At 35.2% G+C, this 27,319-nt stretch overlaps 1 protein-coding gene across 1 annotated transcript in view; it reads left to right on the top strand.

Annotated features, from left to right (window-relative positions):
• The first annotated feature begins 2,653 nt into the window (after positions 1 to 2,653).
• The window catches only part of LOC122408719 (protein yellow-like), a 36,455-nt gene continuing 11,789 nt past the window's right edge, over positions 2,654 to 27,319 (top strand). Inside the window, exon 1 of the mRNA XM_043415699.1 lies at positions 2,654 to 3,092. Within this exon, the coding sequence (XP_043271634.1) occupies positions 2,804 to 3,092 (289 nt within the window). The 5' untranslated portion in view covers positions 2,654 to 2,803. The remainder of the gene's footprint in view (positions 3,093 to 27,319) is intronic.

Genomic DNA, 27,319 nt, shown 5'->3' with positions numbered 1-27,319 from the left:
CTCGTTGCCATCTTGTTCACTGGGTATGTCGTCGTGAATCTCTTTTCCGTTGGATCAGAGAACATAGTTTTACATGGAACAACAGGGCCCATGTTAGCTTTTGGCATGGAAAATGTAGTTCCACTCATGGGCTGTAGACCGCGCAGCGACGTATCCATGTGTTTCACACATTCAAAGCGTCAGCTGACCGCCCCCCTCTCATATATCGCTGCTAAGGAAGCCATAGCCTCCGAGAGTTACCGGTTCATACTCATGTTGAAAGAAATTTTTTTTGCCATAATTTTTTTTTACTGATATTTATGAATATTTGGAAATTATATTGATAACTATAGCTTTTGTGACCACCGTTACTATTTCATAAAATTTCAACATATTAAGCAGCCCAGATAGTCCAGTAACATTTTCTGCCGCTTGGGGATCAGAAGTTCATATGATATAATGATTCGATGTCTCTCTCATAAGGTTGGAGATAGTAGTTCAAATCTAGATTGGTCATATTTTTTTTTCCATCAAAGATAGTTTTTTTTTTATAAATTATAGCCGAAACTAAACAAATTCAATTGATTTTGTTGAATGGCTGATTTCAGTCCCAACGAAATCGTTGATATGCTCCTTACACGCAAACGCACTTGCACTTGGTACGTTAAAGATCTCTTCGCGGTGCATCCTGGATACCTCTAAAATAGTTGAAAATTATGTTCTCACTTAAAAAATATGAACTTAATCAAAAAATTTTTCCAACAAAAGTTGTTGGTTTTGCGCTGAAAAATTTTTTGGTGATGAAAAAAAGTTATGTTTCCATTCGAAAAAAACATGTCGGCCATTCTAACGCCGCCATTTTGAATTTTGGATCCAAAACCAATTTTTATCAAACGTCCCCCTTCAATCCCTAAAAGTTTTGTTCCACACAATATTTGATCCGAGCAATATTTTCCGAGAAAAGTCAGGTGTAAGATTAAAATGGGACACCCTGTATATAGGACATCATACGAAAAATACATTAGATTTTATTATTCCATATTAATGAATTGAAAATTTACATGAATCTTCTTAAACAGCGCTGAATTATGTATGAAAAATTTGGAGAGGTTTCGCCGCCTGGTAATCGAGATATTCATTGTTGAAAATGACAAGGTTCATGTGACATGGGCTCATATAGAAGCTTTTAAAAAATTGCAAACGTCAACAATAAATATCTCAATTTCACGACGGTGAATCATCGGCATATCCCGCCAGAAGGTTAATACTGTCTTAAGCTTTTTGTTTAAAAAATTTAAATGTGCAAAATTGGAAAATAGTTTTAACATAAGATACGCTTCAACCTCCTTAACAGCATTGAGACCCCAAACGTGGGGTCCATAACTTATGGGTGCGAGCAACAGCGGAATAGTATCCCAAGCATGGCTGAACGCTTGGGTACGAGAAAGCGCGCGCTATGACCCCAGCGTCAGTGTAAATCTCTACATTTTCGAAAGTTAGAGCGTCGACACCCTTTTTATGAAAATTTCAAAACGTCGTCTGAATCGTAATTTTTTACAAATTCTGACAAAATTATCAGAGAATGAAGTGCTTGTATAGATTAACATCTGTGCAAAACGGTAGCCCTGTATCTCAAACCGCTTCCGAGTAATAAGCGTTTGAATTTAGCAGTGCCATAACACCCCCCCCCCCACACACGCACACACACACACACACACACACACACACACACACACACACACACACACACACACACACACACACACACACACATCCGGACATTTTTTCCAGATATGATTTTTCGATGGCTTGGAACATTTTGAGCACATTGACATTGAAAACTGGAAAAAAAAAATTTTCGTCCGCACAAAGCTCATCAAATTACTAAAAAATGAATGGCCGCAAGGAATCCCAAAATTTTACTCCCCAATAATAAGAACGATGTCGACCCATTTTTTTTAAGCAGAACATATAAAAATGTATAGAAACATATAGAAACATTGAAACTCGATTCACAACATTCAACTTCGAATGGATGGGTACAAATTATGTTCAAATACGTCTTAAACGTACTATGATAAATACTTAACCTCAAAATGATATAATTAATTTTAGCACTACACGTAACTTTCGTTATGATTTTTTTCATGAACTTGATTTTCCTCGAAAATAATTATTATGAATGATTAGTCACTCCTATGGATAAAACGTCAATTTTTCAATTAAAGTTTCCAATTTGTTCGGTAGATATTCCAAATTATCAATTGATATCATACATTCTTATACTGCGCAAAACTTGGATAGTTAAGTTTTCTATTTGTTCAATATTTATGAATTGTTGAAAAAATTTTTTATTTTTCTTAATAGATTTTTTTTTCCTGATTTTTTTTTTTTATATTTTAACAGAATTTTTTACTATTGTTTTTTATTTATATAAATATTTTCCTGGTTTGGAATTTTTGTTCTGTTCCATTCAGAAACAAGGGACCATCAATGTACTTGTCCCAACCTTTTTCTTCCCTGAGTTTTATCTTTCTATAACGAATCGATAAAATTCAAGCGAGTACAGTGCTTATCTGTTTGTATGACCGCTTTGTCAGACAAACTGGTTCGAATGAAACCTTGTAGTGAAGTCATAATCGTTTCAGCTGCATATACGCCAATTCTCTTTCTTCAGAGCCATTAGTGTCAGTTTGAACTGCCTCACGAAGACACTGTATAGTTAACAACCGAATTTTATAAAATATACACATCCTTACATTCTAAGAACCAGGTGTTTGGGAGCAAAATAAAAATAAATTAACCATTAATATTTACCACGAGAATGGAAATACTGTTCTCTCGTGGAACGTGGATCGTCATAATCATCACCACGGGCCTACGAATATCGACAGTAAATTGCCGTTTTAGCGAAAGATCATGGGTCTCTAAATTTGGTAAAGCTCCTCTCCTCGAAAAATTTTCATGGAAGTTTTTTGACTGGGCTTATCCAGATGAAGACAGTAGACAGGCCGCTCTAGAAAGCGGTGATTACATACCGGAGAATTCAGTTCCTGTTGGTTTTGAAGTATGGAGAAATAAACTTTTCGTCGGTGTTCCAAGATGGAAGGAGGGTGAGCAAATTGCATTTATAACTAACCATTGAGACGTTCTGAAATTTTCATCAACCGTAATACGCATAATAGATAACCATATAAACTGTTAACTCAATAATTGCTGAAAGGTGCGACAGAGAAAAAGAGGGTTTTAGTGTAAAAAAAATCTATAACAAACACACAAAAACTCCCTTAAAACAAATTGTTTGGGATTCCACATATTTTCATCGAATCTTACGATGGCGGATAAATAAAACCTAACAAATTAACTAACAGAGAAATCATTCTTAAGGAAATACTAATTCAAGTGTACATCAAAGTTAAAGGCTTATATTCAAAATATTCTTTTAATAAATTGAAGGAGTTGAATTTTTCTAAGCCCGATCACTCGACTGTTACAAGTGTTGAAGAGACTCGGTAGAGTCTCGGGACAAGTACACTACCGGCCAAAAGTTTGGGAACGCTCGTTGGAATTTCTTGGAGCACCAAAAATTAAATTGTTTAATGAAAAAAAGAGATATCGAAATTTTGCGAACGTCACATTAAAGGGTACACATGTAGCTTGAATTTGCCTCTTAATGAAACCTTTTTCAATTTTTTTTCGGTCCGGTACATGCTTTTGAAGTTGGCCGGTTTTCAACCTTTTTTCATCCCTTAACAATCGCACGCATGGTTCGTAGAAAAAATTTTCAGTCGTATTCACCATAGAATACGTGAACAGAGGAGTACTACCTTTGATTTCGTTTTTTAAAAAGTTACGTGCGATTTTTTTTCATTGCGTTATCTCATTTTTTGTGAAAAAATAACGTTTTCAAAAAGTGTGGCGTCACGAGAAAACTATGCGGTTTTAGAAAAATTGTCAAGAAAGTAAAAACATGTATTTGATGATTCTGTACTCGCTAGAATTTTTGTTAGAATTTTTGGTGCTAGTTTTTTGAAAATCAATTTTCGTCGAAATGCAGATTTTTCAAATCGCTTTAATTCGGAAATTATCGGGTGCATGATAAAATGTTAATAGGAAAAATTTTCTTGCTTTTCTCTATAATAATCATTAGAATTTTTTAAGAAATTTTTTTCAACATTTTCTTAGAAATTTTTTGCTAAATTTTTGCCAAACCCTCGTTGTCAGAATTGTACGCATCGTCTATTTTACGTATAATATTTCCTTACTTATAAAAAAAAGTTGATATCAGATGTTATGTCTCTTAGGCGGTTTTTCAGTCAAAAACTTGTATAAAAAAGGTAAGAGACATAACATCTGATATCAACATTTTTTTTTAAGTAAGGAAATATTATTCGTAAAAAAGACGATGCATACAATTTTGACAACGAGCTAGGGTTTGGAAAAAAATAAACAAAAAATTTCGAAAAAAATGTTGAAATCAAGAAATGCACACTACATGAGTAACATATGTAAGCTTTATTCACTGAGTCTACCGTTCGGATGTAATGATTATCACCCATCAGAGTGTACTTGCGAAAAGTCATTCATTGAAAAAATTTTAAATTAAAATTATTCCCTGCCTCGTCGAAAGAGATATCGAAAAAAAGGGAGTGTACTTTAGACCACACAACTGAAGTAAAATTTTTTTTGCAACGTACCGATGTATGGGTCATTCCACCAATTATTATCGAATTAATTTGGGCTGGAGGATCTGAATTATGCATAATGGTCATTGCTTTTCAAAAGTACGTGTCACTGTGAGCTTTCATGATTTTTTTCCATTTTTTTTGTCTAGCCGTTTCTAAGTTATAGAGGTTTGAAAATTTGAAAATTTCCAATTTTTAACTTCTCGTGTTGAAAATATACATTTTGAGGGTAAGAGTTCTGGAAATTTTTTCTGTGTAGCAACATGCTTGTAAAGCAATTTCTGCAAATTTCAAGATTTTCCAAACGTATTGATGCTCACAGTAAAATTGTGACCACAAAAACAGAAAAATTCCATGTATTATAAACAGAAATCTTTAACCCCCGTGGTCGAAGGTTAAGCATTGTTTTAAAAATCAGAAAAAATTATAGCTTCACTTTTTATGTATTTCGAACCGATTTAAGGGGCGGAAGGGATAAAATAAATTTTGATCTCAAATAACGACCACCTTAGTGGGTATGAAAATACCTAAAACAACTTGCATGTATAATAAAACGATTTTTATTTTCAAACAATCTGACGCGGCTTACCCCTCGTGGCAGCCGCGTTTTTTGGATTCTTTCCGCGTTTTTTTTTGCGGCGAGAAAAAAACATAAACTTGAAATTTGAAGGAGACATTCATTGGTATTTCAACTTTACGATAGAATTTTTCAGCTCTGATATCTCGAGTTAATTCGGTGTAATTGCTCCACAGGATCCCATATGTTCTCCACGATTTCGGACGTTCCGTTTATCTGCGATCAAAAAATCAAGGAGCGTTTTGATTTGTAAGCAGTGGATATCGCCTGAACTAAAATCATACAGAAATATAAAAATTGAAGGATTATTGAGCTATGCAATATTTTGAAAAATTGAAATCATGTGTTTCAAAACGCAAAAACCCTTCAATTTTTAATATTTCTATATGATTTTAATTCAGATGATAACCACTGCTTTACAAATTAAAACGCTCCATGGTTTTTTGATCTCAGATAAATCAACCATCCATAAAAAAAACTTAGAAACCGATGCCTCTTTCTTCTTATTTGATTCGAACAGCTAAATCAATTTTAAAAAATTCATCTTATTTACGTGCAGCATTAAAATTTATTATATCAATTCGAGGCCAAGTATTTTCAAATGAATTGAAAAAAGTTACCACTTGAATTACGTGCAGCACTAAAATTTGTGATATCAATCGGTGAACAAGTATTTTATTAGTACTCCAAATTTCAACATTATGGAATTGTTCTAAGAAGCTTTTAAATCCAAAAATATCACATGCAAGCTAATCATTTCTTGCTCTATGGTGGCAGAGGCTTATAAGAAAATCGATTCTTTTCAGACTTTCAGGAGCTTCTGATATTATTCACAATATTCGACGTCGATTGGATCGTTACAAATTATGTTTAAATATGAGTTAAAAGTACTTGTCCGGCCCATCACTTTCCATTAAAATTGTTTATTCAAATAAAAATCAGGGCTTTTCTAGAACTGATGGAGCACAAATATTCATGCAGAGGGAATTTAGAGAGTTATCTTCAAGTAATTTTCCCTCAAGTGCACTAATTTAATAAGAATAGAAACGCATTGTCCTGTACTATACAAGGGATGTTTTTGTGCATCGATATATAAAAAACATTTTGCACATTAAATATGTTCAAGTTTCCAAAAATAAGTCCCCAGTTTGTATTGGAATGACGGCAATTTTTACTTCTCACTTCTTCCAGCGAACGAATTTCATTCGGTATATCTAACCTATACTATTATTAAGAACATTAAACTAATAATAAATCGCATTTCAATACATTTTTAACCGGATTCTGCCGTACAATTTCGTTTTTCTATGATCGATTTTTATTTCAATAAATAGTGTTGGGCCGGACAAGTACTTTTAACTCATATATAAAAATAATTTGTAACGATCCAATCGACGTCGAATATTGTGAATAATATCAGAAGCTCCTGAAAGTCTGAAAAGAATCGATTTTCTTATAAGTCTCTGCCACCATAGAGCAAGAAATGATTAGCTTGCATGTGATATTTTTGTATTTAAAAGCTTCTTAGAACAATTCCATAATGTTGAACTTTGGAGTTACTAATAAAATACTTGTCCACCGATTGATATCACAAATTTTAGTGCTGCACGTAATTCAAGTGGTAACTTTTTTGAATTCATTAGAAAATACTTGGCCTCGAATTGATATAATAAATTTTAATGCTGCACGTAAATAAGATGAATTTTTTTCAATTGATTTAGCTGTTCGAATCAAATAAGAAGAAAGAGGCATCGGTTTCTAAGTTTTTTTAATGGATGGAATTATCAACAAACACTACACCATCAATGTACTTGTCCCAACCTTTTTTTCTCTAGGGGAAGTTTATCGTTTGATATCACGTCTTTTTTCTCGAAAGTTCCTTATTTATGTTTTGACGACTATATAATTTTAATTTTAATTTCTATGAATTATTTACCATTTAATGCTTATAACATTGGTTTCCACGAAAAAAGACCTATTTTTCGTCAAAATTGTACTGGAAATATTTCGTCACATGTCTATCCTTGGACTTTGGCGATTTTTTTCCTTGTACTCTAATATGTTTTGTCAATTAGGAACCCAAGAGCATAGTGGAAAGCAGGTTGGAGGCCGAGATATGATTTTGGCTTGTAACATCTGATTTGTCGAAAAAAGACTGATACCGCACAATCAGTATACTAGTGAAGAGTATTATACACGAATGCTGTAGGATTGTAATATATTTGATATTTTCTTACGGTTCGAAATCCGGGGATATTACGATATCTGTGGCCCCAAGTTTTGGCCATGTAGTCTTCATATTTGGCCCGAAATAAGACTTTTTTAAAGAGTAAAAAAAATCGAAATTCGGCTTTTAAAGGGGTGAAACAGAGATTTTAAATTTTTTCTAAGAGAAAGTATTTTTTGGCAGATTTCCTTGAAATTCGACGTTTATATTCTAGAATATATGAGTAATTTAAAAAGTGTTCGGCAGTTATTTGGAACTTATCGAAGGTGTTGCAGACCCACTCAACGATTCCGCACACACATCGAAGGTGCTTCAGACCCACCCAACAATTCCGTACACACATCGAAGGTGCTCCAAACCCACCCAACGATTTCGCACACATATCGAAGGTGCTTCAGACCCACCCAACAATTCCGCACACACATCGAAGATTCTCCAAACTCACCCAACGATTCCGCACACACATCAATGGTGCTTCAAACCCGCGCAACAATTCCGCACACACATCAAAGGTGCTCCAAACCCACTCAACGATTTCGCACACATATCGAAGGTGCTTCAGACCCACCCAAAAATTCCGCACATACATCGAAGGTGCTCCAAACCCACCCAACGATTCCGCACACACATCGAAGGTGCTTCAAACCCACCCAACGATTCCGCACACACATCGAAGGTGCTGCAGACCCACCCAACGATTCCGCACATACATTGAAAGTGCTCAAAACTCGCCCAGTAATTCCGCACACACATCGAAGGTGCTCTGTGCGCGTCGTCGCGAGTTGGCTACCGCCACACAAAAATGGTGATAAAAATTTTAAAAAATATTTGCCGCGGTTGAAATTTTAGGTGTGATCTTGTTTTAACCTCTTATTTATGTGTGCAAAAGTTGGGTGTTCAAATCGAAGTGTCCCTTTCGGAACTATATCCGCGAACGCAACCATTAACGGGGGGTCGGGGGGGCGAAGCCCCCCGCGGGGCAGAGCCCCCGAAAGAACACATTTAATTTGCAAATTTTTTTGAAACAATTTAGGTACCCCAAATAATATAATATGCAAACTTCATGTCTCCTATTTTCCCCCCTCAAAGGCCGAGTTCCGATTATCTTTGTTTAAAAAAGTTTGCATGGTCAGAATTAGCGACCACAAATAATATACATTATAAAAACGCTGCAATTTTGAAACCACTCTATCACCCCCTTAATGGTCGAACTTGGATCTTGAGTAAATAAAAAAAAGTCTGATTTTCGATGGAATATAGACGCTGTATCGTCAGAATAAGGGACCACAAACATTATAATGCTTCAACTTTCAACCCCCTGTTTCACCCCTTAAAAGGCCGAATTTCGATTTTTGTCACTCTTGAAAAAAGTCTTATTTTGGGCCAAATATAAAGACTACATAGTCAAAACTTGGGGCCACAGATATCGTAATACTGCCCGAAATCATTTTCGTTGTGTGACTTAAGAAGTTTTGTTTACATTTTTTGTCGTGTAATAAGAAAACGGGCGATCATCAATGTAATTGTCCAAATTTTTTTTCTCCGAGTGAGGATTTTTACGGCTTGATATCAAATCTTTTTTCTATGGCAGTTCTAAACGACAAAAAATATTCTTAAATAAGATTTTCTAAAGTTAACCAATGTTTCTATTGTGATATTTAAAAATAAGTTCTCCAATGTTTTTCTTTAAGTTTTGTACAATTTATAACAGTTTGATATTCTTCGAATGTTTGAAGTGATACCTTCAATTTTGCAACCATTTCGAACGTGTCCATAATTTTGTGGGATTAAAATCATATTCCGTAAGGTTTTTCAATATTTTGTATCATTGTGGAATTTTCCCCCGTCATTTATAAATTTTGTTTTCAATTGATTTGATGAAATCATTGTAAATAAAGAAAATATGAAGATTTTTCAATGAAACGAATTTTTTGATTGATTTTCCTTAAAATTTGACAGAAGGAGAAAAAAAAAAATATACAATGTTCACCAAGTCCACCAGAATTCGCAATTTTCACATATGTTTATTGAATTCTAATGCTAGCAATTTTCATTTCATTAAAAAAACGTGCTTCCAAGGACTTTTTGAAGCAATCTTTTTCATTTGTATTATCATACCCAGAGATAAAAGTTGACACACCCACGTCGATGCACAAAATTTTTAAACTCTGCATGTAGCCACCAAGGTTCAACCGGACAAAAGATAAACTATGAAATGCGTCAAGACCAACAGAATTGCTTATTTATTAATATGTCCATTGCATTTTGAAAACATAACTTCTTATGTAATTCATAAATAGGCCATCGCTGACTTCTTGTATCATTTATCATTATTTTGAGTTATTTATTACTAGTAATCCATACCCTAGGAAAAAAAAGGTTGGGACAAGTACATTGATGGTCCCTCGTTTGCTGATAATTCCATCCATAAAAAAAACTTTGAAAAAAAAAATTGTAAAAAAATTTATTTTATGAAAAAAAAACAACGATTCGAAAAAAATTTCACAAATCTTGAAAAAACATTATACTAAAAAAAAACTAATCTGTATCTATTTTTTAAAGTGTCATAAGGATCAAATAACAAGAAATAAAAAACCGAAAAATCGCGCTTAAAATCATTTTGGAAACCGATGCCTCATTCTTTTTATTTGATTCGAACAGCTAAATAAATTGAAAATAATTCCATCTAATTTATGTGCAGCATTAAAATTTTTTATATCAATTCGAGGCCAAGTATTTTCTAATGAATTGAAAAAAGTGTGGTAACTTTTTTCAATTCATTAGAAAATACTTGGCCTCGAATTGATATAATCCCCTAGGAAAAAAAAGGTTGGGACAAGTACATTGATGGTCCCTCGTTTGCTAATAAATCCATCCATAAAAAAACTTTAAAAAAAATTTTCTTTAAAAATTGTCAAAAAAATTATTTTATAAAAAAAAAATACAGTACAATTCGAAAAAAATTTCACAAATCTAGAAAAAACATTATGTTTAAAAAAAAAATATTCTGTATCTATTTTTTAGAGTTCAAAAAAATCAAATAACAAGTAAAAAATAAAAAACCGAAAAATCGCGTTTGAAATCATTATGCAAACCGATGCCTCATCCTTCTTATTTGATTCAAACAGCTAAATCAATTGAAAAAAATTCCATCTAATTTACGTGCAGCATTAAAATTTATTATATCAATTCGAGGCCAAGTATTTTCTAATGAATTGAAAAAAGTTACCACTTGAGTTACGTACAGCACTAAAATTTATGATATCAATCAGTGGACAAGTATTTTATTAGTAACTCCAAATTTTGACATTATTAAAATGTTTTAAGAAGCTTTTAAATCCAAAAAAATCACATGAAAGCTAGTCATTCGTTACTCTATGGTGGCAAAGACTTATAAGAAAATCGATTTTTCTCAGACTTTCAGGATCCTTTGGTATTTATGTTTAAATATGTGTTAAAAGTACTTGTCCGGCCCATTAGTAAAGCTGAAGACTTTTGGGATGAATTTTTGAGATTACATGTTACGGTTGGAGTAAAAAATTTAAATGATGGGCACACATGCTGCGACACAAACATATGAAAGTTTGCAGGTATTCGCTCCATACCGCAGTATTGGCACACATGCTGCGCCACAAAAATATGAAAGTTTGAAGGTTTTCGCTCCATACCACAGTAATACATTTTCAATACTATTTGAAAAGAAACACCTTAAAACTTGCTGAACCAAGTTCCATTACATATTACCATAATCAAAGATAAGGGGTGATCCGTAGCATATATATCTATCCACAGAAATTTCAGAGTTCGCAGGTATCTGCTGCGGTTCAATGTATCTGCGCAATGAGCTTCGAAGACAGCAATTTCAAATCTATCCATAAATGAGCAACTGAAGACTTTTATAATCAATTTTTTACTTCATATATATGTTACGGTTAGAGTCAAAATGTAAAATGAATGGCACAGTATATAAATTGTATAGTTTGCAGATTTTCGCTGTATTTCAATGATCCGAATCTACAGCATTATAATGAAAAGTTGTCAAAAGTCATGATGTCCCATTAAAATGACATAGCGCACATTGCATTCAGAAATTCTGTAAGTTTCTGGGGATGTTGGTAGGCATTATATTTGATCACATCCAAAACTGAGCAACTGTAGACTTATCGGAATGAACTTTTTTTATAATAATTCCATATTTGTAGTTAGTTTCCAAATTTATCACTCGACAGACCTAATAGGAAAAGAATAACTACCCAGTATACCAAGACCAGAAATTTTTTTGAAAATCTGATTTACAAAATGTGCAATTCAAGATTATGGTTAGAAACCTCTCGAATCATGTTACCACTATCATCATGAAGAAGGAGTAGAAAATCATAGGACACATATTAGGGAACGAATTAATAATATGTATCGATCCTCTGCAAACTGATGGGGTGAAAACAAGGATCGGAGAGGGCAGAGCCAAACTGAATATCAAGCAAAATATAGGAATGTTTATATATAATGTTGACACAAGAAATAAATTAGAAAACATTTATTCAAGTAAAGTTTCTAATATCATTCTAACAGTTCCGTGTGTTTTTGTTCTATTTATTCGTATGTATAACCTATTTACACATGATATATAACCACGCCAGTGACGATATATTCGCACTGGACAATATTTTGTAATCTGGTTTAATTGAAGGATTATTTCAGTCAACACTTATTTCCAATCGAACGAAATAATGAAATCTTGAAAAGTTTCGTTGACATATGCATCGCGCATTTTTTATATTCTTTTTCACACACACATCACAGACTACATTTACGCGGCCGCTTTGATACCGGTTTAATATATCATAAATTTTAACAAAATAAATAGTTATATGCACTTCTGTAGATGACGAAAATTATTTTTTTATTTATCCCGCACGCACTTCGTAATGTCGAAACTCTGTTCATGCGATCAAAAACTGACACACGGTTTGTAAGAATGGGTTTTCTTTGGATGAAAAGAAGGAGTTGAGCCGTTCGATGCCTAAAAACAGGTTTTTATTTTGTTATTAACAAAGTGTACTGAAAACAAATGGAGAGAATACTCCGATTCTAACCTAAAAACAAGAATCGAAAGCGATGTCACTTCTCCCACGTTTTCTCTGACTCTGCCTACCGTCCTGCTGTATCGAGGTCTAGCGGTGTAGCAGTCGGTATGGCAGTCTCGGCTCTTCTGCCGTGAGATAAAAGGTTTTGCTTTTACATCCCCCCCCTTCCAGATGGGAAGAACACCGGCAGTGTGTGCGAGTTCAGCGAATATCGTCTGGTCCGTTGTATGGAAGGAGTTTGGAGATGTGGTAATAGTTTGATTCCCGTTTTTTATGTCCAGAATCTACTTCGTAAATAGTGTTTGAGATCTTGCGAATTATCGGGTACGGGCCAAGTCTAATCTCGTCTAATTTTCTCCTGTTTAGTTTTGCTCCATTTTCCACATAAACCAAATCCATGATGTTTAGATCGAGGTTTTTTCGGTTTTTATCGTACCTTGATTTATTGTATTCGTGGTTTCTCAAAGAATTTTTATATGCTGCTTCTTTATCGTTGTTTAAGTTTCTTTTTTTTGATAATTCCTCTGGGACTATCAGATCTGTTTTCCCGAATAGTAAATATTCTGGACTGAATCCCGTTACTGAATGTTCCGTCCGATTATATTGGTCTGTGCATTCTTCTGCAATTTTTGACCATGCTCGAGATTTTGTTTCATTTATTTTACATCGAATTCGGTTTACGAGAGTCTGATTAAGTCGTTCATTAAGCCCGTTGGAAAATGGGCAATTTATTGCTGTAAAAATTAGATTTATATTTTGGTTCTTTAAATAGTTTTTAAATGCGTTCGAGTTTATGCCACTGTATTGGTCTGTAAGTAGTGTTCTTATTTGATATTTGTCTTGAACTTTCTTTAGTAATTGTATGAAGTCTTCGGATGTCTGATTCTTCGATGTGAGTATGAACACGTATCTGGTGAAGTGGTCTATCAAAAGATGTAGGTATCTTTTTGTAGATCTATTTCCTGCGAATCCTCCGATCGTATCCAGAGAAACGATCTCAAATGGTTCCTTCGGCGGGCCGAGTTTAGATAGGAGGCCATAGTGTTTACTTCGAGTCTTATTTTTGGTGCAAATTTCGCATTGATCGTAAATCCGTTTTGTTATTTTCTCTATATTCGGTAGATAATACGAGTGCCTTAATTTGTCCATAATTTTGTTTTTACAGATGTGTCCGTAATCTTTGTGAATTTTTGATATCAGTTTTATCCCGAATTCTTCTGAAATTATAATTCGTTTTTGGTTTCCTTTTTGTTTGTACAATATTCCGTTTTCAACTACAATCTTCTTCGGATTTTCCCGTAAGGCTCTATTTGTATTTTGGTCTTGTTTTATATTTTCGATCGTAATGAAGTTTACCGTCTTTAGCTGCATTTCTACATCATCTACATTTGAGAGAACTGGGTTTCGTGAAAGACAGTCTGCTTCCACGTTGTCTTTTCCCGGTTCATATCTGATTTGAAAGTCGAATTGTGATAGAAAATGCATCATATCCCCTAATTCTTCGTCAGTTCTTGCTCGAATCTTCTGACCTTCCAACGGTTTATGGTCAGTTATGACCAAAAATTTTCTTCCGATAAGCCAATATTGCCAATATTTAATCGCTTCTTTTATAGCTAGGCACTCCAAAAATATGGCTTTCTTTTCTTTTTGGTGTCTATTTAGCTTCTTTGAAAAAAAAGCGATCGGTTTTAATTCGCCATCCTGTTGTCGTTGTTTTAATACTGCTCCAATCCCGTCAATGCTGGCGTCTATATAAATAACCGTCGGTGCATTCACGTCGTAAATTGCTAGTATCGGTTGTGAGCACAATAATTCCTTTGCTTTTCTAAATGCGCTCTGACAATCTTCTGACCATAAAAATTCGGTGTTTTTCCGGAGTAAGTTATGTAGTGGTTCTAGGAGCCGCGCGGAGTTTTCGATATATTTATGGTAGAAGTTTATCTTTCCAAGGAATTGTCGTATTTTCTTTCGTGAGTCCGGTATTGGGAATTCTTGAATCGATTTTAAATTGTCTTTCAGTGGGCGTACTGTATTTTTTGATATTACATGGCCCAGGTATTTTGCTTCGTTCTTCGCAAAGTTGCATTTAATGAATTTTAATCGAAATCCTTCTTTGCAGATGGCCTTCAGCAATTTTTCCAGATGTTCCATATGTTCTTTAAAACATCGAGAGAAAATAAGAATGTCGTCAATGTAGTTTATGCAGAATGAGTTCAAATTATTTCTTCGGATTATATTGCTCAGAATTCGTTGAAATATTGCTGGAGATGTCTTCAGGCCGAATGGTAAATTTTTCCACTGCCAGTGACCATCTTGTGTAACAAATGCCGTTTTGTATCTATCTTTCGTCCTCACCGGGATCGTCCAAAAGGCGGAATTTATGTCGAGTGTTGTGAACCATTTTGAATCTCGTGTCTTAGCTATTATTTCCTCTATTACTGGGAATGGTTGAGGTTCGGAGATGAGTAATTTGTTTAATTCTCGAAAATCGATACACAATCTCGTTTTAGCCCCTTCCTCGCGTTTGTACGCGAGTGTGACAGGGGATGCAAAAGGGGAACTTGATTCTTCAATCAATCCTATTTTTAGTAATTCTTTTATTTGAGATTCTATCTCTTTTTGATCCAGTACGCTACAGCGGTATGGTTTCTTTGCTACAAACTTATTCTCTAAGAGTTTTATATGGGCTTCGTGATCTTTAACTTGACCAATGTCAAATTTATTTCTTGCAAAAATCTATTCGTATTTGTTTATTAAGATTTCGATTTTCTCTTTTTTTTCTTGAGATAGGTGATCTAGTTTTGCTTTAAATTGCTCGATGGGAATTCCTTCATTGAAATTTACTAAATGTTCATGGATTCCTGTGCTGTTTTTTAAGTCTTTGATTTCCTCTTCTTTATTTTCTTCATTTATCCTCTGGTAGATTTTTAGATCATAGTCCTGCTTTAGACTGAAGTTTTTTATTGTGTCGAGACCGAGTAGAATATCATACTCGAAATTCTCGTCGTCCACAACGAAAACTTCCACTGTTTTCTGTATTTTGTGAATTTTCATTTTGATTGGTAATCTCCCTACAAAGTTTTTCCTGCCACCGACAGTCTTAAAAGTATTTCTATCCTCTTGTGTAGTTAGACCCATTTTTTTTATAATCCTCGAATTCAGAAGGGTTATGTTCGCACCTGGATCGTAAATTCCTTGTATCTTATTGTTATTTAGAAATACCTCTAGTGTTATCAGTGGCGGCAAAACTAGTTTTTTTGATCTGTAATCTTTTCGTTGAGTGTATCCTGTACTTTTACATTGTTTACCGTTCTGATATTTTTCGGTTTCTCATTTTGTTCCTTCTGTTTTAATCTACATAATGCCTCAGGATGAAATCTTCCTGGGAAACCCTTCTTGTCGCAAAATGAGCACGGTTTTCTTTCCGTAATGGGTATTTGTATTTGGTTTTTTTGACTGGGGTTTTCGGTCCCTGGATTGTTTTCCGTCCCCGTTTTCTTTTTTTGTACTAGGCTCTCCAATTTACGTAATTCTGTTAGCAATTCCTCCATTGTTGTTACTTTTGCTTTTTCGATTCTTTCTTGTATCTTTATTGGGAGGTCAGTCATAATCAAATCGATTAATATATCCACTGGGAAATTTTCTCGAATGTTTACTAATAATTTTTCTTTCCGTAAAGCGTAATCTACCAAACTGCCTCCAATGTACCGAAATGAATATGCCTCTCTGGTCTTTTGCCAACCTGTTTCCCGAAAGCTATCTAGGAAAGCCGTTTTCCATATATTAAAGCTTACATCTAGACCGATTGTAATTACCTTTGAAGCGAACCAATCTTTAGCTGTCCCGTCTAGAAAAAGGCGTAGTATCAGAATTTTATCCTCGTCTGACGTAACTTGACATCGTTCGCATTCTTTTTCGAACGTTTGAAACCAACTTGTTACAGGGAAAATTTTTCCCGTCGAAGCTGTCTAATATAAAATCTTCACGTATTTTCCTCAGATTTTTTTTTGTGTTTCTTCTCTTCTTGTGGCGAGGACTATTTGTTGTAGTATCGTGGATATGTCCTCTTCCTTATCTTTTTTTACCGTTTTCATTTCATATTCAGGAGTCGTTGTTGCTTGCAAGTATATGTCTTTGTACACTATATCTCCTTCGTCGTCCGTGTACAGTGCCGTTGTCTCTGGTGGCAGTGTAAGCGTGAATGTGCGGTACGTTCCTCTAGTTTTCATTCCGGATATAACTGTTTTTACCTTGTTTATTGCCCAAATTTCTGGATGTTTATTTAGGTTCTGTAACTCCCCTGGAAATTCGTAGTATAGTTTTGCGCCTACTGGTTGAATCCATTTCAACTTGTACACGTTTGTTTTTTTGTCTGCTGCTTCCTCTACAATCGCGTAGAAGCGAAATTGAGTTGTCATCGTGTAGAATTAAAGCTTTCGATTTGTAAGAATGGGTTTTCTTTGGATGAAAAGAAGGAGTTGAGCCGTTCGATGCCTAAAAACAGGTTTTTATTTTGTTATTAACAAAGTGTACTGAAAACAAATGGAGAGAATACTCCGATTCTAACCTAAAAACAGGAATCGAAAGCGATGTCACTTCTCCCACGTTTTCTCTGACTCTGCCTACCGTCCTGCTGTATCGAGGTCTAGCGGTGTAGCAGTCGGTATGGCAGTCTCGGCTCTTCTGCCGTGAGATAAAAGGTTTTGCTTTTACATATATATATGTATATCGATCGAATTTATGACTGCTGTTACCAGCTGTGCTGCGTCGTGTGCTACGTTATGAAGTTGACGTCAGATTTCCAATCATCAACAACTAATTTCAACAACCAATCACAACGTCTAAAAATGGATGTCGCCAGATCCAACCAATCAGAAACTCGATAGCATCAAAGTGCCTTTGATGGTGTTATACTATAATATACAGACACATAAATTTTTGAATGTGTTGGTAACTTTTGCATAATCTTGAACCCGTGCAAAGTTTTTTCTCAGCAATTACGCCACCAATAATGCTGGTTTTGGGCTCATTCGATAGAGAATTTCTCAATTAGCTGAAAGTTCAATTTTCAAAGTCGTACATAACTCATAGGCTTCGCAATTAAAGAAAATCACATGCCAATTTTACCCCCACCACCGCGAATCGTTTTATTCAGAGAAAGTATAGTCTCGGCGAGAGCCTCGGGCCAGCAGACGACAGGGCTGTCAATGTACTTGTCCCGAGACTCTACCGAGTCTCTTGATGTTCAAGCTTCCAAAATAACTCTGCAGTTTACATTCGATGACGGCAATTTTTACTTCCCACTTATTCTTCCAGCGAACGAGTTCCATTCGGAATAAGAACTAACATTCGGAATAAGAAAATTAAGAACATTAAATTAATAATGAATCGCATTTCAACAAACTTTTAACGAGATTCTGCCGTGCCATTTTGTTTTTTTATGATTGATTCTTTATTGAATGAATAGTGATGGGCCGGACAAGTACTTTAAACACATATTTAAACATAATTTGTATCGATCCAATCGACGTCAAATTTTGTGAATAATACCAGAGGATCCTGAAAGTCTGAGAAGAGTCGATTTTCTTATAAGTCTCTGCCATCATAGAATAATGAATGACTAGCTTTCATGTGATTTTTTTTGGATTTAAAAGCTTCTTAGAACATTTTAATAATGTCAAAATTTGGAGTTACTAATAAAATACTTGTCCACCGATTGATATCATAAATTTTAATGCTGCACGTAATTCAAATGGTAACTTTTTTCAATTCATTAGAAGATACTTGGCCTCGAATTAATATAATAAATTTTAATGCCGCACGTAAATTAGATGGAGTTTTTTTCAGTTGATTTAGCTGTTCGAATCAAATAAGAAGAATGAGGCATCGGTTTCCAAAATGATTTCAAGGGCGATTTTTCGGTTTATTATTTTTTACTTGTTATTTGATTCTTTTGACACTTTAAAAAATAGATGCAGATTAGTTTTTTTTTAATATAACGTTTTTTCAAGATTTGTAAAATTTTTTTCGAATTGTTCTGTATTTTTTTTTATGAAATAATTTTTTTTACAAGTAAAAAAAAATTTTGTTTAAAGTTTTTTATGGGTTATATTTATATGACAAAAATCTGGATATACGGGGGTGGTTCACCCCTTTGCAGTAAGGGTGCATAAGAAGTTGGATATGCATTATAGGTTAATTGACATGTAGAAAATTTTACAATTGTTTTCGTTTCGATCGTTTAAGTGCTTCTATATGAAACACTCTACATATGCAAAACATGCCTAACTTTCGGGGTTGATTTCACCTCTTAAAAATAATTTTGAGTCAATAAAAAAAATACGTTTCCTATTTTTTGACAAGCTACATTCTATGAAAAGAATACTGAAATTGGAAGGGGACAGTGCCCTAAGTAAAATTTGACATTTTGAGGGTGTTTTATCCCTTTAATTTTTTTGATCCCAGGAAAACCCAAAAACACGACGATTTTATTTTTTTTTACTCTGTAAGAAGGCGTTTGTTTTATTGGAATCGGATCGTAAGCTTTTTTTTATACGACAAAAATCTAGATATTCGGGGGTGGTTCACCCCTTTGCAGTATGGGTGCATAAAAAGTTGAACATGTCATACAGGTTATTTGACACGCAGAACATTTTGCAATTGGTTTTGATTCGATCGGTTGAGTGCTTCTATATGATATAGTCTACCAGATGCAAAACATGTCCAACTTCGAGGGTCGATTTCACCCCTTAAAAATAACTTTAAGCCGATAAAAAAAATACGTGTCTCTCATTTTTCGATGGACTATAACATATAAAAAAATGCTGCAAATTAAAATTTGCAAATTGCTTCCTCAAGATGGTCAAGATGCTCGATGCTAAAAGCTTACTCTATGAGGTGCTATATTTTTCATTTTGGCTTCCTCATAGAGGAAGCTTCGAGCATCGTGCATCTTGACCATCTTGAGGAAGCAATTTACAAATTTTTATTTGCAGCTTTTTTTTTGTATACTAGGAAATAATGTACTTTCTCTAACTTCTTTCACGAACTTTAATTTATCTCTTTGTTTAAGTTCATAAAAGAAAACTAAATGACGAGCCATCAGAAAAAACAGTTTGCAACTTTCAGTTTTCATCGTTTCTCTATTTACATTGGAATTAAATAATTCAGACAACTTTGCTGGAAAGTATAAAGGAAGTACAGACTTATACACAATATTTTACAAAATTTCCAAAAATTGAATCGGTTAAACGATTTTTTGAAAAACTCATATTTTCATAGAATTCAAAATGTCATAAAGTTTAAACCGCTCAACCGATATTCCCCAAATTCAACACCAAGCTTCCTATTATGATGGTCTATTAAAAAAAAATCATCTTATTAATAAATCTCTAAATTTTCGAAAGTTAGAGCGTCGACAGCATTTTTATGAAAAACGTCGTCAGATTCGTAATTTTTCACAAACTAATAAAAATATCAGAGAATGAAGAGCTTGTATAGAGTAACATCTGTGCAAAACGGTAGCCCTGTATCTCAAACCGTCTCCGAGTTATAAGCGTCTGAATTTTGCAGTGCGCGTGCGTACACACACACATACACATCCGGACATTTTCTCTAGATATGATTTTTCGATGTTTTGGAACATTTCGAGCACGTTGACATTGAAAACTAGAAAAAAAAATTTCTTCGTCACAAAGCTTCCTCGATGAGGAAGCAAAATTATCAAAATCGGAGGGGAACATTAAAGTACCTTTCCTTGTAAGATCGAACTTCACTTACAGATAAGTTCGTTTAATCTTTTAAGTATATTGGTTCCCTGGCTAATTGCAATACCATAAAATTTCGGTATCCGGTATCGTATCGTTTGGTACTTTTTCGACCGAAACTTTTCGGTATGACTACCGATTCGGAACCTACTCTGCTTCGGTATCGATACTGAAACCTCTCGGTATGACTACCGTATTAATACCAAAACTTTTCAGTATGACTACCATATTGATACCAAAACTTTTCGGTATGACTACCGATTTGGAACCCACGAAACTTTGGGGATCGATACCAGAAATTTTCGGTATACATTCCGATTTGGAATTCACGTAGCTGTGTATTGATTTCAGAAATTTTCGGTAAACGTTCCCGATTTAGAACCCACGCAAAGACCAGCGCTGTTGTATGTACAAGATGAAAAAACCACATCATCCGAGGGATTACTCGAACCCTAGATGTACGATTAGTGAAAGAAAAAGGCGTGCAAAAATTAATACAATCGAGCATAAGAAGAGAGCGAAACGAACACGTAGCTCTGTTGGAGAATTTGAAACCTGTAAGCGTGCACAAATCGTGTTATCTGAATTATATTGATGAGAAAATTATAAAAGCGATGGTACGCAGAACATCTTTGGAGCAATCATCGTCGGCATCATCGTCGCAATCGCCTGTGCCATTGCCTTCACCTTCGCCACCGTTTTCATCATCGGAGTCACCTCAGGCAGAGACATTCGATTTTGCGAACAAGTGCTTTATCTGTAATGAAGTGATACCAGCCGATTTTGAAGAGCGTAACCGAAAGCAGCCTGTACGCTTGCGAAGACGCGTTCACCACGTGCAACAATTTTCTGTTGTAAAAAAGTCCGTGATGAAGCGGCTAGAAAATCGAGGAGACGCAGATACCCAGACATTGCGTGAGCGCATTTGCAATGTTTCTGATAGTGACGGTGCCAATGCAAAATACCACCATCAGTGTATGACGTGCCTAATAACTCTTCCCTCTATTGCGGGAGTAAAAAGAGGGCGACCAACCGATCGAACAGAAGAGGCGATGGAGAAAATCTATGATTACATCTCTGAAAATGAGGAGTGCCAATTAAAACTGTCAGAGCTTCAAAAACAGTCGGATGCGGATTATCAACTCGACTCTCGTACAATCAAGACACATTTAAAAAATAAGTACGGTGACAACATTTGTATTTTCGAACTTCGAGGTCATGAGGCATACATTTGTATGAAGGGTACGGGCTACGAAATCCTGTCGTCGACTTGGTACGACCAAAAAAAAAGCAACCGTGAAGAGGAAAGATTGCGCATAGTGAAAGAAGCAGCTGCTATCGTTTTGGAAGACATACGATCATGCCAATACGATATGGACACTTATCCGTCTTCTGACGATTTTATGAAAGACGTCAATTCATCTGTGCCAAAGTCTCTTCGTTTCTTTTTAAGTGAAGTGATTGAGCAGAAAAAGAAAAAATCATCGAAGTTGGCCGCGAAATGCACCAGCATTGCACATGCAATTATTAGTGCAGTTAGACCGCGTTCTTTTCTTTCACCTTTGCTACTGGGAATTGGGGCTTTTCTATATAGAAAATTCACTTCGCGACATCTCGTCGACGTCTTGGCAGCGTTGGGATTTTGTTCTCAATATAGAGAAGTTTTGCTTTTTGAGTCGTCGTGCATTCAACGCCCGCAACCCGAAATATTACAAAGTGCATTCTCGCAATTTGTCTTCGACAACGCTGACTTCAATGTGAATACTCTCGATGGAAAAGGCACGTTTCATGCAATGGGGGGAATCGCTTGCATTACTCCTTTTGATGCCATGAGTCGAGATGATGTGATTTCGCGAAAGAGTGGCTTGAAATGTTCTATCATTTGTTCAAATTGCAGTGACCAATCATGCAATAACGCAACCCCAATAATCGACGATGACGATGAAGAGGATATCGAAGATGAATCTTTCATAGATTCTTTTGCTTTACATGACTTCGGCATGGAAGAAGAAAGCGCGCAAACCGACGAAAATTGTCCCTCCTCATCCAAACAAAGAAAATTGTATTAAACAATCGGAAGCTCGGGAAGAGACAATTGTTTAAATTTACTATGAAAACAATAATTAATTAGAATTGTATGAACGAGTGTGAAAAAAACCGATCCCCCAATAAAATAAGAGGGGCCCTGTTATATAATGATTTGGTAAACAATACAGATGGGTGAAATTTGTGGATAAAATTGAACAATTAAACGAACGGATAAAGAAATGAAATCAATCAATCCCTTTATATGCCTTTATCTTGTACGGATAGATACGGCCATTCTTTCATGCCCATACGCATTTTAATTTATCGACGCGTCACTTTCACTCGTTTGTCCGTACACTCTTTTTTTTACCAAATGGGCAGATGATTGGATGAATTACACAAGTATTGAAATGGATGAACAAAGAAGTAAGCTGTGTAAACATTGATTTGAGAAAAGAAAACGCGTTGAATACGAAACTTTTGGAGTAATGAATTTATCAGTCAAACTGGTCAAGAATAGATATTTTTCTTTGTGTACACAGCGCGAGATCTTACGTCGAACTACTCAATAAAATAGTTGGATGGAAAAGGGATGGCAAATTAAAAAACAATTACATGAGAGGATCATCAAGTTTTCTTCAAATATATGGACGGATGAGGCATTCCTTCGCCGAGCTTCCGATTGAAAACCATGCACGCCAAGCTTGTGTGTAATGTTGAAAATGAATTTGTGCAGTTCATCGTATAGATACAATGCATGCACTTGTACGCGTAAACTGTTTTAAGTTTATAACCCGTGCTAGCATAAAAACAGATGATAATCTCTTAATAATTGCAGAATCATTCGAGAAACCTTTGTTGCTCTGTGACGTTTGCTGGAAAATTTTTATGAATAAGTGAGGGATTAGGTCTGAAAGTGTACACGAATGAATTCCACAAGAACCTTAATTCATTCACTGTACTTGGCTACGTTAGAAAATGATCTCATTTTTTTTTATTTCCAAAATTCAGAATTCCTACAGGAAACGTAATTCATTCACTGTATATGTTACAATAGATCTCATATTTTTTCACAGTTAAACATTTTTTAAAATTTATTTATTGACAATGCGAATATAGAAAATCATTTAAAACGACGGTCACGACCTTTTAATACTTGGCGTGCCTTTTTTACTTTTTGAAGTTTTAATATTTACTGATTTCACTTCTTTTTGCGAGACGTGACAACTATATAGGAATCGTCTTTCATTCACTATATTTGTCAACTTCAGAAAACGATCTCATTTTTTTTTCTATTTTGAAGTTTTTTATTGATAATACAAATATAGAAAATTATTGGAAACTACGGTCGCGACCTTTTAATAATTGGCGTTCTTTTTTTACTGTGTCAATTATTTTTTTTTCTAATTTAGCTTATTTTTTAGAGGCGTGACAATATTTACTTAAGAAAAAAAATACATTCATCGTCTTCGACGAAAATTTTTAAAACGATTTGTTTCAAGTTGAGTGCTTTTCTCTATGTGCCAAAAGCAATCGACACAGCCAATTTTTCTATATAGACGGACGAAAACTGTGCGGTTATGTTCATGTGAGTTGAAACCTTTTACAAGCAATAATGGTGACGATTTTGATTATCCATTCAGCAAATCGAATTTTCCAATGAAAGATTGGGAAATTCCTATGCAATGGGATGATATTTTCATTTCCTATTCCTTTTTTTGAAAAGTTCCACTTGTTTACTTGGAAAAATGATTTTTGAAACTATCTTCTTTTCATTCATGGATTCCATGTTGACATGGATACTGTCAATGGTTTGCAATGTCCAAGGAGATGTTTCCATGGTATTCAATGTCTAAGATCACAGCTTTATGGTTATTGGTGTCCAGTGATATTTTTTTAATGGTCTTCTGTAACGTCTGAACATGCCTCGTTAATGCAAACTATTAAATCGCAGATCTAGATATCGATAACTATGAGGAAATATATCGTAAACCATTGCACCGTTTACCTAAATATCAGGAAATATAAAATTGTCGAATATATATTGAAAAATACGAAGTCATCCACCTAGGCATCGAAAACCGTATAGTCGCCAAACTAGACATCGTAAACTATAGAGCCGACGACCTAGATATCGAAAAGCTTAGAAAAACTCACCACACTATCGGAAACTATGGAGCCATTGACTTTCATATCGGGAACCATTGACAAATTCACCTTAACATCGGAAACTATGGAGCTATCGACCGGGATAGTGAAAACTATGAAGTCGTCAACCTAGTCCGCGAAAACAATGGGAAAACATACCTGGACATTGAAAACTACGGAGCCGTTGATCTAGACCTCGAAAAGCATGAAGAAACATACCAAGGCGACGAAAGCCATGGAGAAATATACCTAGCCATCGAAAACCATGGAGCTGTCGATGTAGACATCGAAAACAATGGAACCGTCGACCTAGACCATGAAAAGCATGGAGAACCATAACCAAACATCGAAAACTATGGAATTGTTGACCTAGCATCAAAAGCCATGACGGAATATACCTGGACCACGAAAACCATGAAGGAACATACGTAGACATTTAAAACTATGAAGAAATATACCTGGACATCCAAAACCATGGAGGAATATACCTAGACATTTTAAAATATATAGACACATACCTAGACATCGAAAAGTATGGAGTCATCGACCTAGATCACGGAAATGATGAAGAAATATACCTAGAAAACAAAAACTATGGAAACTCAGACCTAGCCATCGAAAACTGTGGAACCATCAATTTAGACCACGAAAACCATGGAGAAACATACCCAGACATCGAAAAACATGGAGGAATATACCTGAACCACGAAAACCATGATGAAACATGCCTAGACATTGAAAACCATGGAGGAATATACCTGGACGACGAAAAACATGGAGGAATATACCTGGACCACGAAAACCATGGAAGAATCTACGTAGACCACGAAAACCATAGAAAAACATATCCATACATCGAAAACCATGGAGGAATATACCTGGACCACGAAAACCACGTAGGAACATATCCAGACATCGAAAACCATGAAGGCATATACTTAGACATCAAAACCCATGGAAGAATTATCCTAGACCACGAAAACCATGTAGGAACATATCCAGACATCGAAAACCATGAAGGAATATACCTAGACATCAAAACCCATGGAGGAATTATCCTAGACCACGAAAACCATGGAGAAGCATACTTGGGCATCGAAAACTGTGGAGCCGTCGACCTCGACCCCGAAAACCATGATAAAACATGCCTAGACATTGAAAACCATGGAGGAATATACCTAGACATCAAAACCCATGGAGGAATTATCCTCGACCACGAAAACCCGAGAGAAACATACCTGAACATCGAAAACTGTGGAGCCGTCGACCACGACTGCGAAAATCATGAAGAAACATACCCAGACCACGAAAACCATGGAGAAACAAATCCAGCCATCGAAAACCATGGAGGAATATACCTGAACCACGAAAACCATGATGAAACATGTCTAAACATTGAAAACCATGGAGGAATATACCTGGACGACGAAAAACATGGAGGAATATGCCTGGACCACGAAAACCATGTAGGAACATATCCAGACATCGAAAACCATGAAGGAATATACCTAGACATCAAAACCCATGGAGGAATTATCCTAGACCACGAAAACCATGAAGAAACATGCCTAGACATTGAAAACCATGGAGGAATTATCCGAGACCACGAAAACCATGGAGAAACATACCTGGACATCGAAACCTGTGGAGTCGTCAACCTCGATCGCGAAAACCATGGAGGAATATATCTGGACATAAAAAACTATGGGATCGTCCACCTAGAAATCGAAATTCGCGATAGAATGTACCTAAACCTAGTCCTCCAAAACCCATGATCTATCGCCCTAGACATCCTCGAAAAATCCAGCGGCGTCGACCAGAATTTTATATTTTTTTATTTTTATTATTTATTATTTAATGTTATTCGTATTATTCAATTTTTTTGTTTTCTTATATTATTATCATTTTATATTATATATTGTATAATATAATATATATATTATATTATATATTAATTATAATAAAATATTTATTATAATAATATTTTATTATTAATTAATATTAATAAATAAAATATATATTATATAATTATATACATATTTTATGCGCAAACCAGGAGCTGGTATTGCCCCCGCTGTGCGCCCATTCTCTGTCTCTCTCGCTCGGCGACGCAGAAGGAGAGGGGGTAGCCGCGTTCAGCGCAGTGCGTGACGTAGAGTGTGACAAAAGTAAGAAATCGTGCAAAGGACGTAAGTCCAAATGTAAACAAGCGTAACTTACGCCCCTCTGTCTCTAAGAAAATGAAAATCCCGAAATGATGGATTTTAAATCACTAACGTTACATATCTCAGGATCTACTGGACGGATTTACTTGCAACAAAGACCAATGGAAAGAGAAAAATCGAAAAAAAATCGTCACAAATTTTCAAGTTCTTTTATGAAATGGTTTATTTGTGAGAACCATTTGAAAATTCTGTGACGTCATAAAACCGGCATATTCGCGTATATAAGAGTAGCGGCAGGGCTCGCGCTGGCTTTTCTTTTGCGCTGCAGTTTTTCCTTTTAATACTTGGCGTCGAGCCGCTACCGCGTCTCTTGATCTGACATTGAATAAATTTGTCTTTTTCAAACTATTCGTCGAAATGTTTTTATTGTGTAAATACTTCTCCTATCGTCCGTGTCCCTTTTTTCCATTGTAAATATTGTTGTTACTATCTCTATGATCAAATTCTTCAGTAACACTTTTCGTTTGCATGCTAGAGAAGCGTATTACCGCTCACCGCCGTTTTGCTTCACCTGGCGGCAACTTTCAATCGGCTACAACTCAGCAACTATTCATTTTACAAAAAATAGTTTCATACAAAAATTGTAGAATATTTCAT

This window comes from Venturia canescens, chromosome 4, assembly GCF_019457755.1.
Source record: "Venturia canescens isolate UGA chromosome 4, ASM1945775v1, whole genome shotgun sequence".
In the NCBI taxonomy this organism is placed as follows: domain Eukaryota; kingdom Metazoa; phylum Arthropoda; class Insecta; order Hymenoptera; family Ichneumonidae; genus Venturia; species Venturia canescens.
Note: the sequence above shows the minus strand (reverse complement) of the source record. Positions and strands in the feature narration are given on the sequence as shown.